Below are 11255 nucleotides of genomic sequence, written 5' to 3' on the forward strand. Positions count from 1 at the left end.
CAACTTATGAATGGCTTTTTGGATTTTTACCCTTTCGGTCCTGTTACAAAACAGTGTCTTACGAAACAGTGTTTTCAGGCGCCCCGGCGCCCATGTAAAGCCACCCCTCTGTTTCCAAGCCAGTCAGGAAGGCATGAGCAAAACAGAGGAGACACCTCCACTTCGCTTTCATAGCTGTGACAGGTTTGGAAGTAGAAGGGAAGGGGTGGCTTTACACTGGCATTCGAGCACCTGAAGACACTCTTTTGCCCTCCTCCAGGAATGCCTCGAGTTAAAGAGGGTCATCAAGGCAGCTTACTGACCTCTAAGTGGATGGCAACACATACCAAGGCCAAAATAGCGCCCCAGAACAAGCTAGCATTTCCATAAGATTTCGGAACCATTGATTAAAATGGGCGCTGCCTGTTTTAATCAACTGAAGAAGCCCAAGGGTGGGTTTCTTTGAACCTCAACTACTCAAAAAAGTGAAATGCAGGTTTTGTTCAAGGAACTGATACAACACAAACACATGCTCTTGGGCAGTTTCTGTGTTCACGTTAGGCATGAATAACACATCCCCACTTTAACCCACATACGTTTCCTTAAATAAAAGCAGGTTTTCAACTTTAGCCCCAGCTTAAGTCAGGCCATTTGTGTATCGATCGTTCAGAGCAAGTTAAAAAGAAAATTATTTTCTAAAAGCATCTTCTACAGTATCAACAGTGGAATTAAGTCTCACTGACACTGACATTTTCATAGCAGGATTTTTTTTAAGTGTGTGTGTTTGACATGCACAATGCATTTGACAATCTACAAAGCCAATGTTCTTTGGTTTGGCTAGACCTCCCAATCGTGGCAGTGGCAAAGATGCCAGGGAAAGTAATAGGTTACATGTGTTTCCGTGTTTTGTGCCGCTCCATATTTTCAAGTAAACAAATGCAGGCTAAACATGGCAGCGCAGGATTGACGGAAGTGGCTTATTTGTCTGCTCATTAGAGGATCATGTGCTTTTCTCAATGTACCAAAAAACAGTTTCCTTCTACTCTGTGCCCTGACGCAAGTGAGCCCTGCATTCCAGAGAGTGGCTCATTCCAATTCTCTGTACTTAAATAGTTTCACTGGCAGGACTTGCGGTACTTCTTAGTATAATAACCGAGCCAGTTTCTACATAATCCGCCATGAAGACTATGTACTCTCAAAGGAGGTTTTCATATATTTTACTTAAGTGTTTGAGATTCCTGTCATACCGGACCAAATAATTTTGTCATCTTAAGGGAAGGAAGTCTGTGTTTGTGCATGTGTGTATGTTTGCTGCTCTGGAATGTTATATATGTTACTAAAAATGTCATATTTTCTGCAGCTGAGACTGGCCAATCTTCTTGAGATAGTTGCATGGCTCTGGAGGGAAACATGGCTTGTGTTCGTTCATTGTTGAAAGCTATCTTAGGTCCAGTGTTGAGTGCTGTGTGCACTGTATACATTGGCCAAGATCCAAAGAACAGCCTGGGTATACTCAAATTCTTTCATACACCTAGTGGGGTTGTATTTCTTTTTACTTTGGTTCTTCAGACAGCTGAGCCACATGCCTTATCACAAACTGGCAGGGTTGGGAACTCAAGTCAGTGACTCAGACTCAAGTCACGAAAATGTGTGATTTTTGCTGACTCTACAACTTGTGAGTCACACACATGTGGTAGACTCTGAAAAAGACTTGTCGGCCTCCCTGGCTCGGCACACGTCCCCACTTATGCTGACCCAAGTCTGCCTGTGTCTGGGTGTGCTTGCTTACTGTTTTGGTGTGAAAAACCTTGTGGGGCCATCATTCTGACCAGCGAGCAGCAGGAAATTCCAACCATAAGGCAGGGAAGGGTTAATGCTTCCTTTCCCAGGCAAGCAGGAGGGGAGAGGCAGGAGCAGGCCTTTTGCTGTCTCTAATAGGACAGAAGAAGAAACCGATTATCATTGAACAAAGGATGAGCATTCTCATATTGTCTTTGTCTGAGGGAGGACAGGAGGAGCAGCCAAGGGCATTCTTGCCTTATGATTGGCTGCAGAAGCCCAGGGAAGAGGAGAAAGGAGAGGAAAGGGGGAGAGATTCGTAGAGATCACGCTTTCCCCTACATGGCTGGCTGCTGTAAACTGAGCTCTGTTGTTACTTGGGAGAGGGAAACCTCACTGAATGACCGGCTAAAGTGGGACTACTTCTGAGTAGAGCTGGTAAGTCTTGCAGCTGCTGCTCGTGACCGTCCTCCCTCTTGCCGCATCCATTCCGGTTCTCTCGCTGTCCCTCCCACCTCTTCTACCCTGTTTACACATGGGTGGGGACATCAGGGGAGTGAGTAAAGAGAACTCCAACACACACACACCGCAGCAGCAGCCCCATTTTGTCCCACCAGGTTTTTTTTTTCCAGGTTTTTTGAAGGGGGCGACTCAACTTTAGAGTCATTAAAGGGTGACTTGGCGACTTGGAAAGTGCCCCCATTATGACTCGTTTTCCAGTTGCGATGGGCGGTGACTTGGCGACTCGACTTGAGTCAAACCACATTGGGTTTTCCTATCCCTGCAAACTGGCTTTGAAACTCAGGCTGCTTACATATACACACTTATCTGGGAGTAAGTCCCATTGAATCCAATGAGCTTACTTCCAAGTAGACATGAACAGGCTTGCACTGATGAGTTCTGCACCAGAGGCTCTGCTGTCTGACCTGCCATTGACCAAAATCCAGCTGACCAGCACAAGCAACAAAGTCTTTTCAGTGGTGGTTCCACTACAATTGAATTCCCTTTCCCAGAGCAACCTGTACAGCTCCCATGCTTCACATTTTTGGAAAGAAGCTAATAATGTTTTTATTTGACCAGGCCTTCCCAAATCTTAACACTTGACTTAACTGGTCTTAATGCTTGGTCTTAATGCTGCTGTTTTAGTGTTTACAGATACCATTTTAATTATTTGGTTCTCATCAATTTTTTTGTAAGCTATTCAGATCTCTTGGCAAAACAGTATAAAATTTGAGCACATAAACAGAGTTTAAAAAAGAGGAAGGGAAAGATTTGCTGTACAGTGGGTTGCTGCAGTTCTTTGTGGTCTCTGTTCAGTCACTGCAATGGGATCGGCCAGTCAGAGTATTTAGTACTGGCCAAGATGGATCCATAGCATGACTTGGCAGCCTCAGATGATCACAATTCATAAATATTGACCAGAGTTAATATGGTTTCATATTTGAAAAATTGGAGGCAATTTTTCATGAAATTCTGAAGAAGTTGTGATGTCCAGAGTGTTGAAAGTTCCGATCTAGACCCAGCACTGTGTAACACAAAAATTGTTTATTTTGAATTTTTAATGTTTCTTACACAATACATAGGTGCTGGTTCCAATGATAAACTTATGTTGTTTTGTCATCAAAACCTTTTTACTTAACTTAATTTTGTGTTTTTGGTCTCTCTTGTTGGCTAATGCATTGCAATACATGTCTAATACAATTGCACAGCATAAATTTTGACTAAACTATTGATGCTATGCCAAAAATAGCAGCATTTTAAAAAATCCTTGTACCAAAATAAACACATACTGGAATATTCAGATAAACACAAAATTGTACAAATTTTGTTACGCAGTGTAGTGGTCTGAGATCCAATGTGATCCTCTCACACTGTCAAAATTAAAATAAGTTTCAGCCTGATTAGTTCTGCAATGCAGGACTGCCATGTAAGGGATTCAGAGATTCCCTGACAAAATGGTGGATCAAAAGTGTAATATTAAATATATGAATTTCTTTCTTTCTTCTTAGCATACGATTTACAGTGGTAAGTGACCCTCCGGAAGATGAACAAGACCTGGAGTGCGAAGATATTGGCTTTTCTTACGTCAGCTTAAGCAAGATCTTTTGGGATGGAAGAGACATCATTGAACAAGACATAGACAGTGAGTTCAGGATTACTTTTAGTTCTGCCTCTTCACAATGCATGATTCCCAAATTCTTCTCAGGTTTGAATTTTCTTTCCCCTTGTGGGATGCTAGAGAAGAGCTCGCCTACCAGTGGCTGAAGAGAATACACCAGTGACTGGACTGCTTGACAGGCAAATAAGTAGACTGGGGGGGGGGGGGGGGGGACTGGGCAAAGAGGCACTTTTTAAAATGGTGTTCTCTTATATTTAGTAGGGGAAGAGAAACTGTCCCTTTTCACCCCAGCAAGATGTCTTTTTCAGTGGATGTTGCTGGTCTATCATTTGTATCTTTTCTAGAGAGTGAGGGCCCAATCCCATCCAATTTTCCAGTGCTGGTGCAGCTGTGCCAATGGGACGTGCACTACATCCTCTGGTGGGTAGGCAGTCACAGAGGCCTCCTCAAGGTATGGGAACATTTGCTCCCTTACCTTGGGGCTCCATTGCGGTTACACCAGTGCTGGGAAATTGAATAGGATTGGGCCTTGAGCCCTTGGGGACAAGGAATAATTTACTAATTTATTTTACCATGTAAACTGCTTTGTGAATTTTGTGTATATAAGTATTCAATATAATATAATATAGGATTTCTATCAAAAACACTGGAGAGGTACTGTCAGTCAAAATAGACAATACTAGGCTATATGGAGCTGGTTTAATCAAAAGAAGCTTCATATATTAATATAATTAGACAGAATCAGGGTGGAATTCTAAGAAGGCAGGCCCCATGAACTATTTACAGCTAGTGGGGAGCAGCATATCTAGGGTATGGCAGCTAGGGCACCTGCCCTGGGCGCCACTTGAAAAAGGCACCACTGAAGGAACTAGAAGGATGGGGGCAGCCTGATCGCAGGGCCGTTGCCACTTTCTCGTGTTTTGGTGGCCCCATGGTCTGGCTGCCATCCCCATTCCTTATCCTTTTGGAGTCTCTTGTTGAGAAGGAGAATGAATTGGAAGCGGGGCAGTTTGCAGGGCTGCTCTCGCTGCCAGTGCCAGCTCCTCAAAGGTGGAACCCAGTAGTGACATCATAACACATGACATCATGACATCACTGCCCCAGAAACCCCCCAGCCTCCATCGACAACTCAGCTAGAAGGTGTAGTTTGTCACACCATGCAGGCCCCATAGCATGTAGACCTTTGACCTGTTTGTCTTTGTGTGATCACTTTTTTTTTATTTTAGATGCTAAAGCTGAGGTTATTCAGGGGTGAGGGGAAGGAGACCATTAACTTGTTATGCCTGCTACTTTTTCCCCCCTTGTTTCTTTTCTAGTTTTTGATTCACAGGAGGACAGGGCGGTGATTGGAAAGCTCAAAATAACTGTGGAAGCCCTCCACGCCCTGCGTTCAATCTATGAAGAAATTGGAAAGGGCCGGGAGACCTGAAAAGGAGGCCTTCAGCCGCTTCTTCTCCCAGTGTAACCAACTCTGGATAGCGCTTGGAAGATAGAGATAGGCTACAGGATATTTAATGTATAATTTATATGTAAAAGATGCACAATTTGCGCTTGTAAAGTTTGTATACTTTTTCCCATCTGATGGGTGTGCGTGTGTATGTATATGCATATAGATAACTTATTTTTCCCCCTAAGGCTATAGCTCCCACCCACAATGGACACCAGTTTGTAAATAATTAATACCTACATGATTGAGTGATGCTTTATTTGCATTTTCAACCCTTTTTTTGCCTCGCATAAAACAGTAATAAAAATGCAAGTAAAATTTTTAATTTTTAATTTAAAAAAAACCATAAGCCTTAGAAAACTGATTAAAAATACTTTTATGTTATCCCTAATCACTCCACTAAATGGAATGCCTGCGATTAGCCTCATTAAGAATTTTATACTGCGAAGCTTTTATTAGAAGCAATATATGAAAATTACTTGGATTAATGTGTTAATCTGCCTCTTTAAAATGCTAATATCCATTTTATGCACATTAAATCTCAGTGTGCGTTTTCTTTGATGCCTGCCGTTTCTATCAATTAAATATAAAGAACGAGACTGGTCCCAAGACTTATTAAATTACTGGAAGCTTTTATAAAAAGAACACACAACTTTCGCCCTTCTGCTAACATTATAATCAGTTGTTTGTGATTATCAAGTTTTGAAGGGAGGGTATTGCATAAACCTTTTTTTTGTTTTGTTTTGTTTTTGTTCCTCATCTGCAGGAAAAAGATTTACATATTTCAGCTATCAAAGTGTTAAGATGAAACTATAAACAAATCAATCAGATTATCTCACTCTTCAGGCTGGGCTGGTGGTTCCTCCCCCACCCCCTTTAAATCACAATTAAAACTTATATCAAACCTATACAATGAATAGTCGTATCCTGATAATCAGTGATTGAAAACAGCCTGGAAACTCAATTTTCTAGCATTCAGCCAATGGTGATGAAAGATTTAATTGAAATTTCTAATGGAGCTTTGAATCAGCGCTGCTGATGAGATGGGATTAATAGAGTGTTTTGCTTTGTGTTTTGCCTTAACATATCTGTTTATTTCTTTAAAGTGGGGTTGCACAGGGGTTTTTTTCCTGTTTGCAAAACACAGGCTATATTTCTCTCGTAAGCATATGTAAAGTATTCAGAAAGATAAGTAATTTATTAAAATCTACCTAATTTGCCGTGATATATTAAATCCCTGCTTCAGTGATCACAGACCATTTCATTTAGAGAATTAGGCATTCTCTCTTTGTGTGATTAAAGCTCTGGAAAATGAGTTCTTTGCTCCTATTTGTGAACATTCAGAGCCTGCTAATGGCAAGAAGATGGAATAGATTATGAGACAATTCATTACAGTTCAACAGCAGAAAAAAAACCACAGACAAAATGCAAAAAAAAATAGAAGTATGAATATCTGCATATAGTTTGAACCATCTGTGCTCTAATGGATTCAGATATGTCTCTCTGCCTTGAGCAGGCGTTGAAATGGCAGCCATACAATATTAATTTGTTGATGTGCATCAAGAGGCCAGTAGAATATATTTTGACCACAGAAATCTCTGAATTTTGCCATTAAATTCCTACTCCCTCGTTCCCAATCTCATGGACAACCATCTACGCAGAACAACCTCCACAAGTTCTCACAGCAATATATTTCTACGGAACATTATAGAAACCGCAAGCAGTGACATTCCAGAGTCATTCCTAGTCAACAGGCATATGTTTGTGTTCTCACTTGCGCTGGGTTCTTAGCTCATCGTTTTTGGCCCATGTTTCTAGTGTTCTTTGGCTCCTTGTGACTATATTGTCATTAAGACTTGTTATTATACATTTTGATAATTTAAAACAGCTTGATTCGACACCAAGATTAACAGAGTGGCTTTTCTGAAATGAAGTTGTGGTATTTCACCAGGAGGTTTACATTATTCAGCTAATACTTTGCAACCCCAAACAAAATATCTTCCTTATAACACTCTAACACTGTGCCCTTTTTTTTCCTCCCCAACTGTTTGTTGAACCCTGTAGTGTAAGTTACAGAAGTGTAGCTTTCGGTGCCTTTTGAAAACTGTCTTTTTGGACAATACAATGGTGAAATTAGAAAGTGGTTATTGCTCATCTTGTTTAAATTGTTTCCATCCCAGTCCCGACATTTAATCTTCACCAACTGAAGGTGGAAATGTAGAAGTTGCTGCCATAAATTCATGGGGAGCAAGGTTATTGCCACATATTCTAGTTAATTTTTGCACTTTCAACCATGTGAAGCTAGTGACCATATATCACTGTAACTACTCAAGTATTTTTTCAAAGATTCCCTCTTTCCCCTCCCCAAAATGATTTTAATTCCCTCTACAGTTATGAAAACCGTAACTGTTTTACTGTAACTGAAAACATAACTGTTTTAAATAAAAACAGTTAAACTAAACTGTTTTAAACTGGGGTGTTTTAACTAAAAAATTTTCCCACCATATCCTCTCTCTAAGCATTTCAGCGTCTTTAGTTTTGAACTACCACCCAACTCGGGTTAAATATTTAGTTGAGGGGTCTCCCTGCTCATCTGCTTTTCTAGCGTTTGTGGATTGAAAGACAATATTTTAAAGCCTGACAAGCAATTTCTGTCCTATCAACCTGTCTCAAAGTAGCACACAGGGCCACCCTGATCCACATGGTTCCTCTGTGCACAGTAGAAAAAGATGCCCCCTTCCTTCCTTCCTTCCTTCCTTCCTTCCTTCCTTCCTTCCTTCCTTCCTTCTGGAAATCACATTCCTCCTCCTTCCTATGTGAATGGTGCCCCCTTAGATGTGATGCTTTTGTACAGTACACAGCAGTACAGGGCAGCCCTAGTAGTGCATCTCTCAGCAGGCCTATGAGAACCAGCTTAACATGCAAGAGTTGAAGCTACCTTGTGGCTGTAACGTTTCGAAAGAAGCTTCCTAGCAAAGCTGGCTCTTAGCCTCCTGACACCTGAGTCAGCATGCCAAATGCTGCCCCCCTTTCCCGATGCAGTTTGGATGGCATGGACAGAGAACTAAGTGGGGTCATATCCCTACTGCCAAGCTATGCATCAATGGCTATTGGCCATGGGGGCTAAATGGAACCTTCATGTTTGGAGCACTAAATCAGAAAATACCAAATGCTAGGTTGTGATGGAGCAACAGCAAAAGATGGCTATTCCCTTTCCTGCTCATGGGCTCCCTGGAGGTTCTTGCTTGGTGAGTTTGGGAAACAAGATACAAACAAGATAGTAAATGTTTATTGGTTTTGGCTGCTATGTCAGCTACAGCTGGTGGTTGAAAAGTCTACTTTGGCCACAGTTATCCTTGCTCTAGTTGCCTCAAGATTAATAATATGAATATTTATTAATAATAATAAAATTGAATGTTTGTGTAGCATCTTCTGAGAGTGCCAAATGCTTCATCTTACTGACAACCTTACAAGGTAAATAAGTAAGTAGTCCCATCTTGCAGCTGAAGCTGAGAGGGAAATGACTTGCCTAAGGTTACCTAGTGAGTTTGTGGCAGAGGTGAGATTTAAACTGGGAATATCTCAATGTGCAGCGGAATATCTCAACCACTACACCACAGCAACTCCTCTATATGCTATGTGTGGGTGCCTTTGAAGAACATCTGGAAACTTCAGTTGGTGCAAAAAAGCACAACTCAGGCATTAGCCAAGAATCCTCATCGAGAACATATTACCACAATTTTAGTCAATATATATTTGATCCAACAAATGTATTTATTTATGGTTGACAGTCACTTGTGGGTTCACTGAAAGCTGTGGGCAAAAGACGACTTGCTGGATGGTGATGAGAACCATTTTTGTGTGTTAATTTCCAAGCCCTAGTCTTGATGCTAATAAGAGTTCCCAACCACTGTCATGTAAAACTGTGAGAACAAAAAGCAAAAGAAAAACAGACCACTATTATGGCTACCAAATGTGGTTTTTTCTGAATATTTTTCTTATATGTTTTGCTTTGGATCTTTGGCATCCAACTACATCTTTCACGTTTGCCATGGTTTACTGCTGCTTCCTTTCCATCAGCTTTATAAAAGAGTTTGGAAAAAACCAGCTTAATGGTAAAATATTCCATCATTACTGTAAAAGCTTGCCTACATCGACTTCGAAGCTTAGTCTTCAAAAGAGCAGGATTCATGGCTGATTAGTTGCATCTTGTTTCTTAAATCAAGTGTTGGTTATCCCATGTCCCAGAATTAGTCATCTATTCACGCAATTTGTTTTCCAAGATATCCTCTCCATCTAGCAATGCTTCATGAGTGAGGGATCTGATACATTCCTGAATCTGCTGCGTTTCAAAGGATGTGTTGCCCAATCAATCAAACAATCCATCAATCATCAATTGGTGCAGGGGAGCCAATGAACTAATGGACAAGAAATAGACTGACACATTATGTTATATACTTACACAGATTTAAGTATGCCCACACCTACTTGGTTTGCAAACAATACAATTTACCTTCCTACCAAAATTATTGGCATCATAAACCTAATAAAATCCCCGGGTACAACCATGCAAAGATTCTTTGGGACTTCATATTGCAGACAAACAAACATCTAGAATGCAGTACACCAGATGTAACAGTAGCTGACAAGAAAGCTCAAGTTTGAATCATTGGTATTGCAATCCCAGGTGACTAGAATTGAAGATAAAGAACATGAGAAGATGGACCTGTGAGTAGAACTTGGGGTGTTTCTGGGAGAAGAAGGTCAATATTGGGCCAATATTGTGTCACTGGAGCGCTTGGAACAGTGAAGAAACACCTTGACATTCTTGGCAAGCAAATTACACCAGCCCAGCTTCAGAAAATGTTGTTTTGAATAGTAAGAATCTTACAATGATATCTCTATGAGTGCCAGGATCTTGGCTAGATCCCATATTGCAGAATATAACCAGCCCTGCATTGGTTCTGATGAAATATAAAAAATGATGCAGGAAAAATCCTGCCAGGAGATCACAACAAGGTCCATCACTTCCAATAACCAGTTTCCAGTGGTGCCCAGCCAGATGCCCTTGAGAAATCCAGGTGCAGGGCATGTGGGCAAATGATCCTCTCCTGCCAATGCGGGGTGGCACAACCTAGGATACTGCCTGCCACCACCACTCTGCCACAGTGCGCTGGGAAAAAGAGCCTCTTATTATGCTTTATGCATGATTTTTGCTGACTCAGAAGTGTGGGACTTCTGGTTTTATTTAAAGGGACCACATGAATGAAAGAGCTCCTTTGTCCGTGAGGTTCCTGTAAAAAGGCAAACCCTGCACTGCCAGGTTTGCAAAAACTACACAACAGAGCATGGTATAAGGTGGATGATTTGCTTCACATTCAGGTTAGTGTGAAACCGATCAATGCAGCTCACATCTGTGATAGGCTGGAGGCAGGGCGGGGCTTACGAATTGCAGGACCCAATTGGAAACTTTTTTTTTTGGGTGGGGTACCAGGTTCACAGCCAACATCAGTAGAATCTTAGAGATATCAATACAATTTTTTGTAGACTTTCTAGCTCTATGGTAGTATGGAAAGCAATCAAAATAAGTGACTTAAAATGTGCATTCGAGTTAATGCACCAAATGGAACTAAACACATTTTAATATAAAAATTGCATACCTACAAGTCAGCCTACAAGTAAACAAAAGAAATGTGTAGTTTAAGTTTTAAAAATAAATAGTAAATAGCAGCAACTGTTACCCTGCACATACCGGATCTCATCTGATCTTGGAAGCTAAGCAGGGTCAGGTCTGGTTAATAATTGGATAGGAGACTGCCTGGGAATACCGGGTGCTGTAGGCTTCTACCATAGTCTTTCGAGACTGAAGGTTGCCAACCATAAATAGTGGATTACCTTAGCACAGGGGGCCCTTAGGCACGGGGCCCAATT

The 11255-nt window shown here is 41.2% G+C and overlaps 1 protein-coding gene across 4 annotated transcripts in view; it reads left to right on the forward strand.

Annotated features, from left to right (window-relative positions):
* RPGRIP1L (RPGRIP1 like) overlaps nucleotides 1-8642 on the forward strand; it is a 91455-nt gene extending 82813 nt beyond the window's left edge. For all 4 annotated transcript variants that reach the window (XM_066637026.1, XM_066637027.1, XM_066637028.1 and 1 more), the window contains 2 exons: nucleotides 3768-3901; nucleotides 5194-8642. In XM_066637026.1, the coding sequence (XP_066493123.1) occupies nucleotides 3768-3901; nucleotides 5194-5306 (247 nt within the window). In that variant the 3' untranslated portion in view covers nucleotides 5307-8642. The remainder of the gene's footprint in view (nucleotides 1-3767; nucleotides 3902-5193) is intronic.
* The last annotated feature ends 2613 nt before the right edge of the window (nucleotides 8643-11255 follow it).

This window comes from Tiliqua scincoides, chromosome 9, assembly GCF_035046505.1.
Source record: "Tiliqua scincoides isolate rTilSci1 chromosome 9, rTilSci1.hap2, whole genome shotgun sequence".
NCBI lineage: Eukaryota > Metazoa > Chordata > Lepidosauria > Squamata > Scincidae > Tiliqua > Tiliqua scincoides.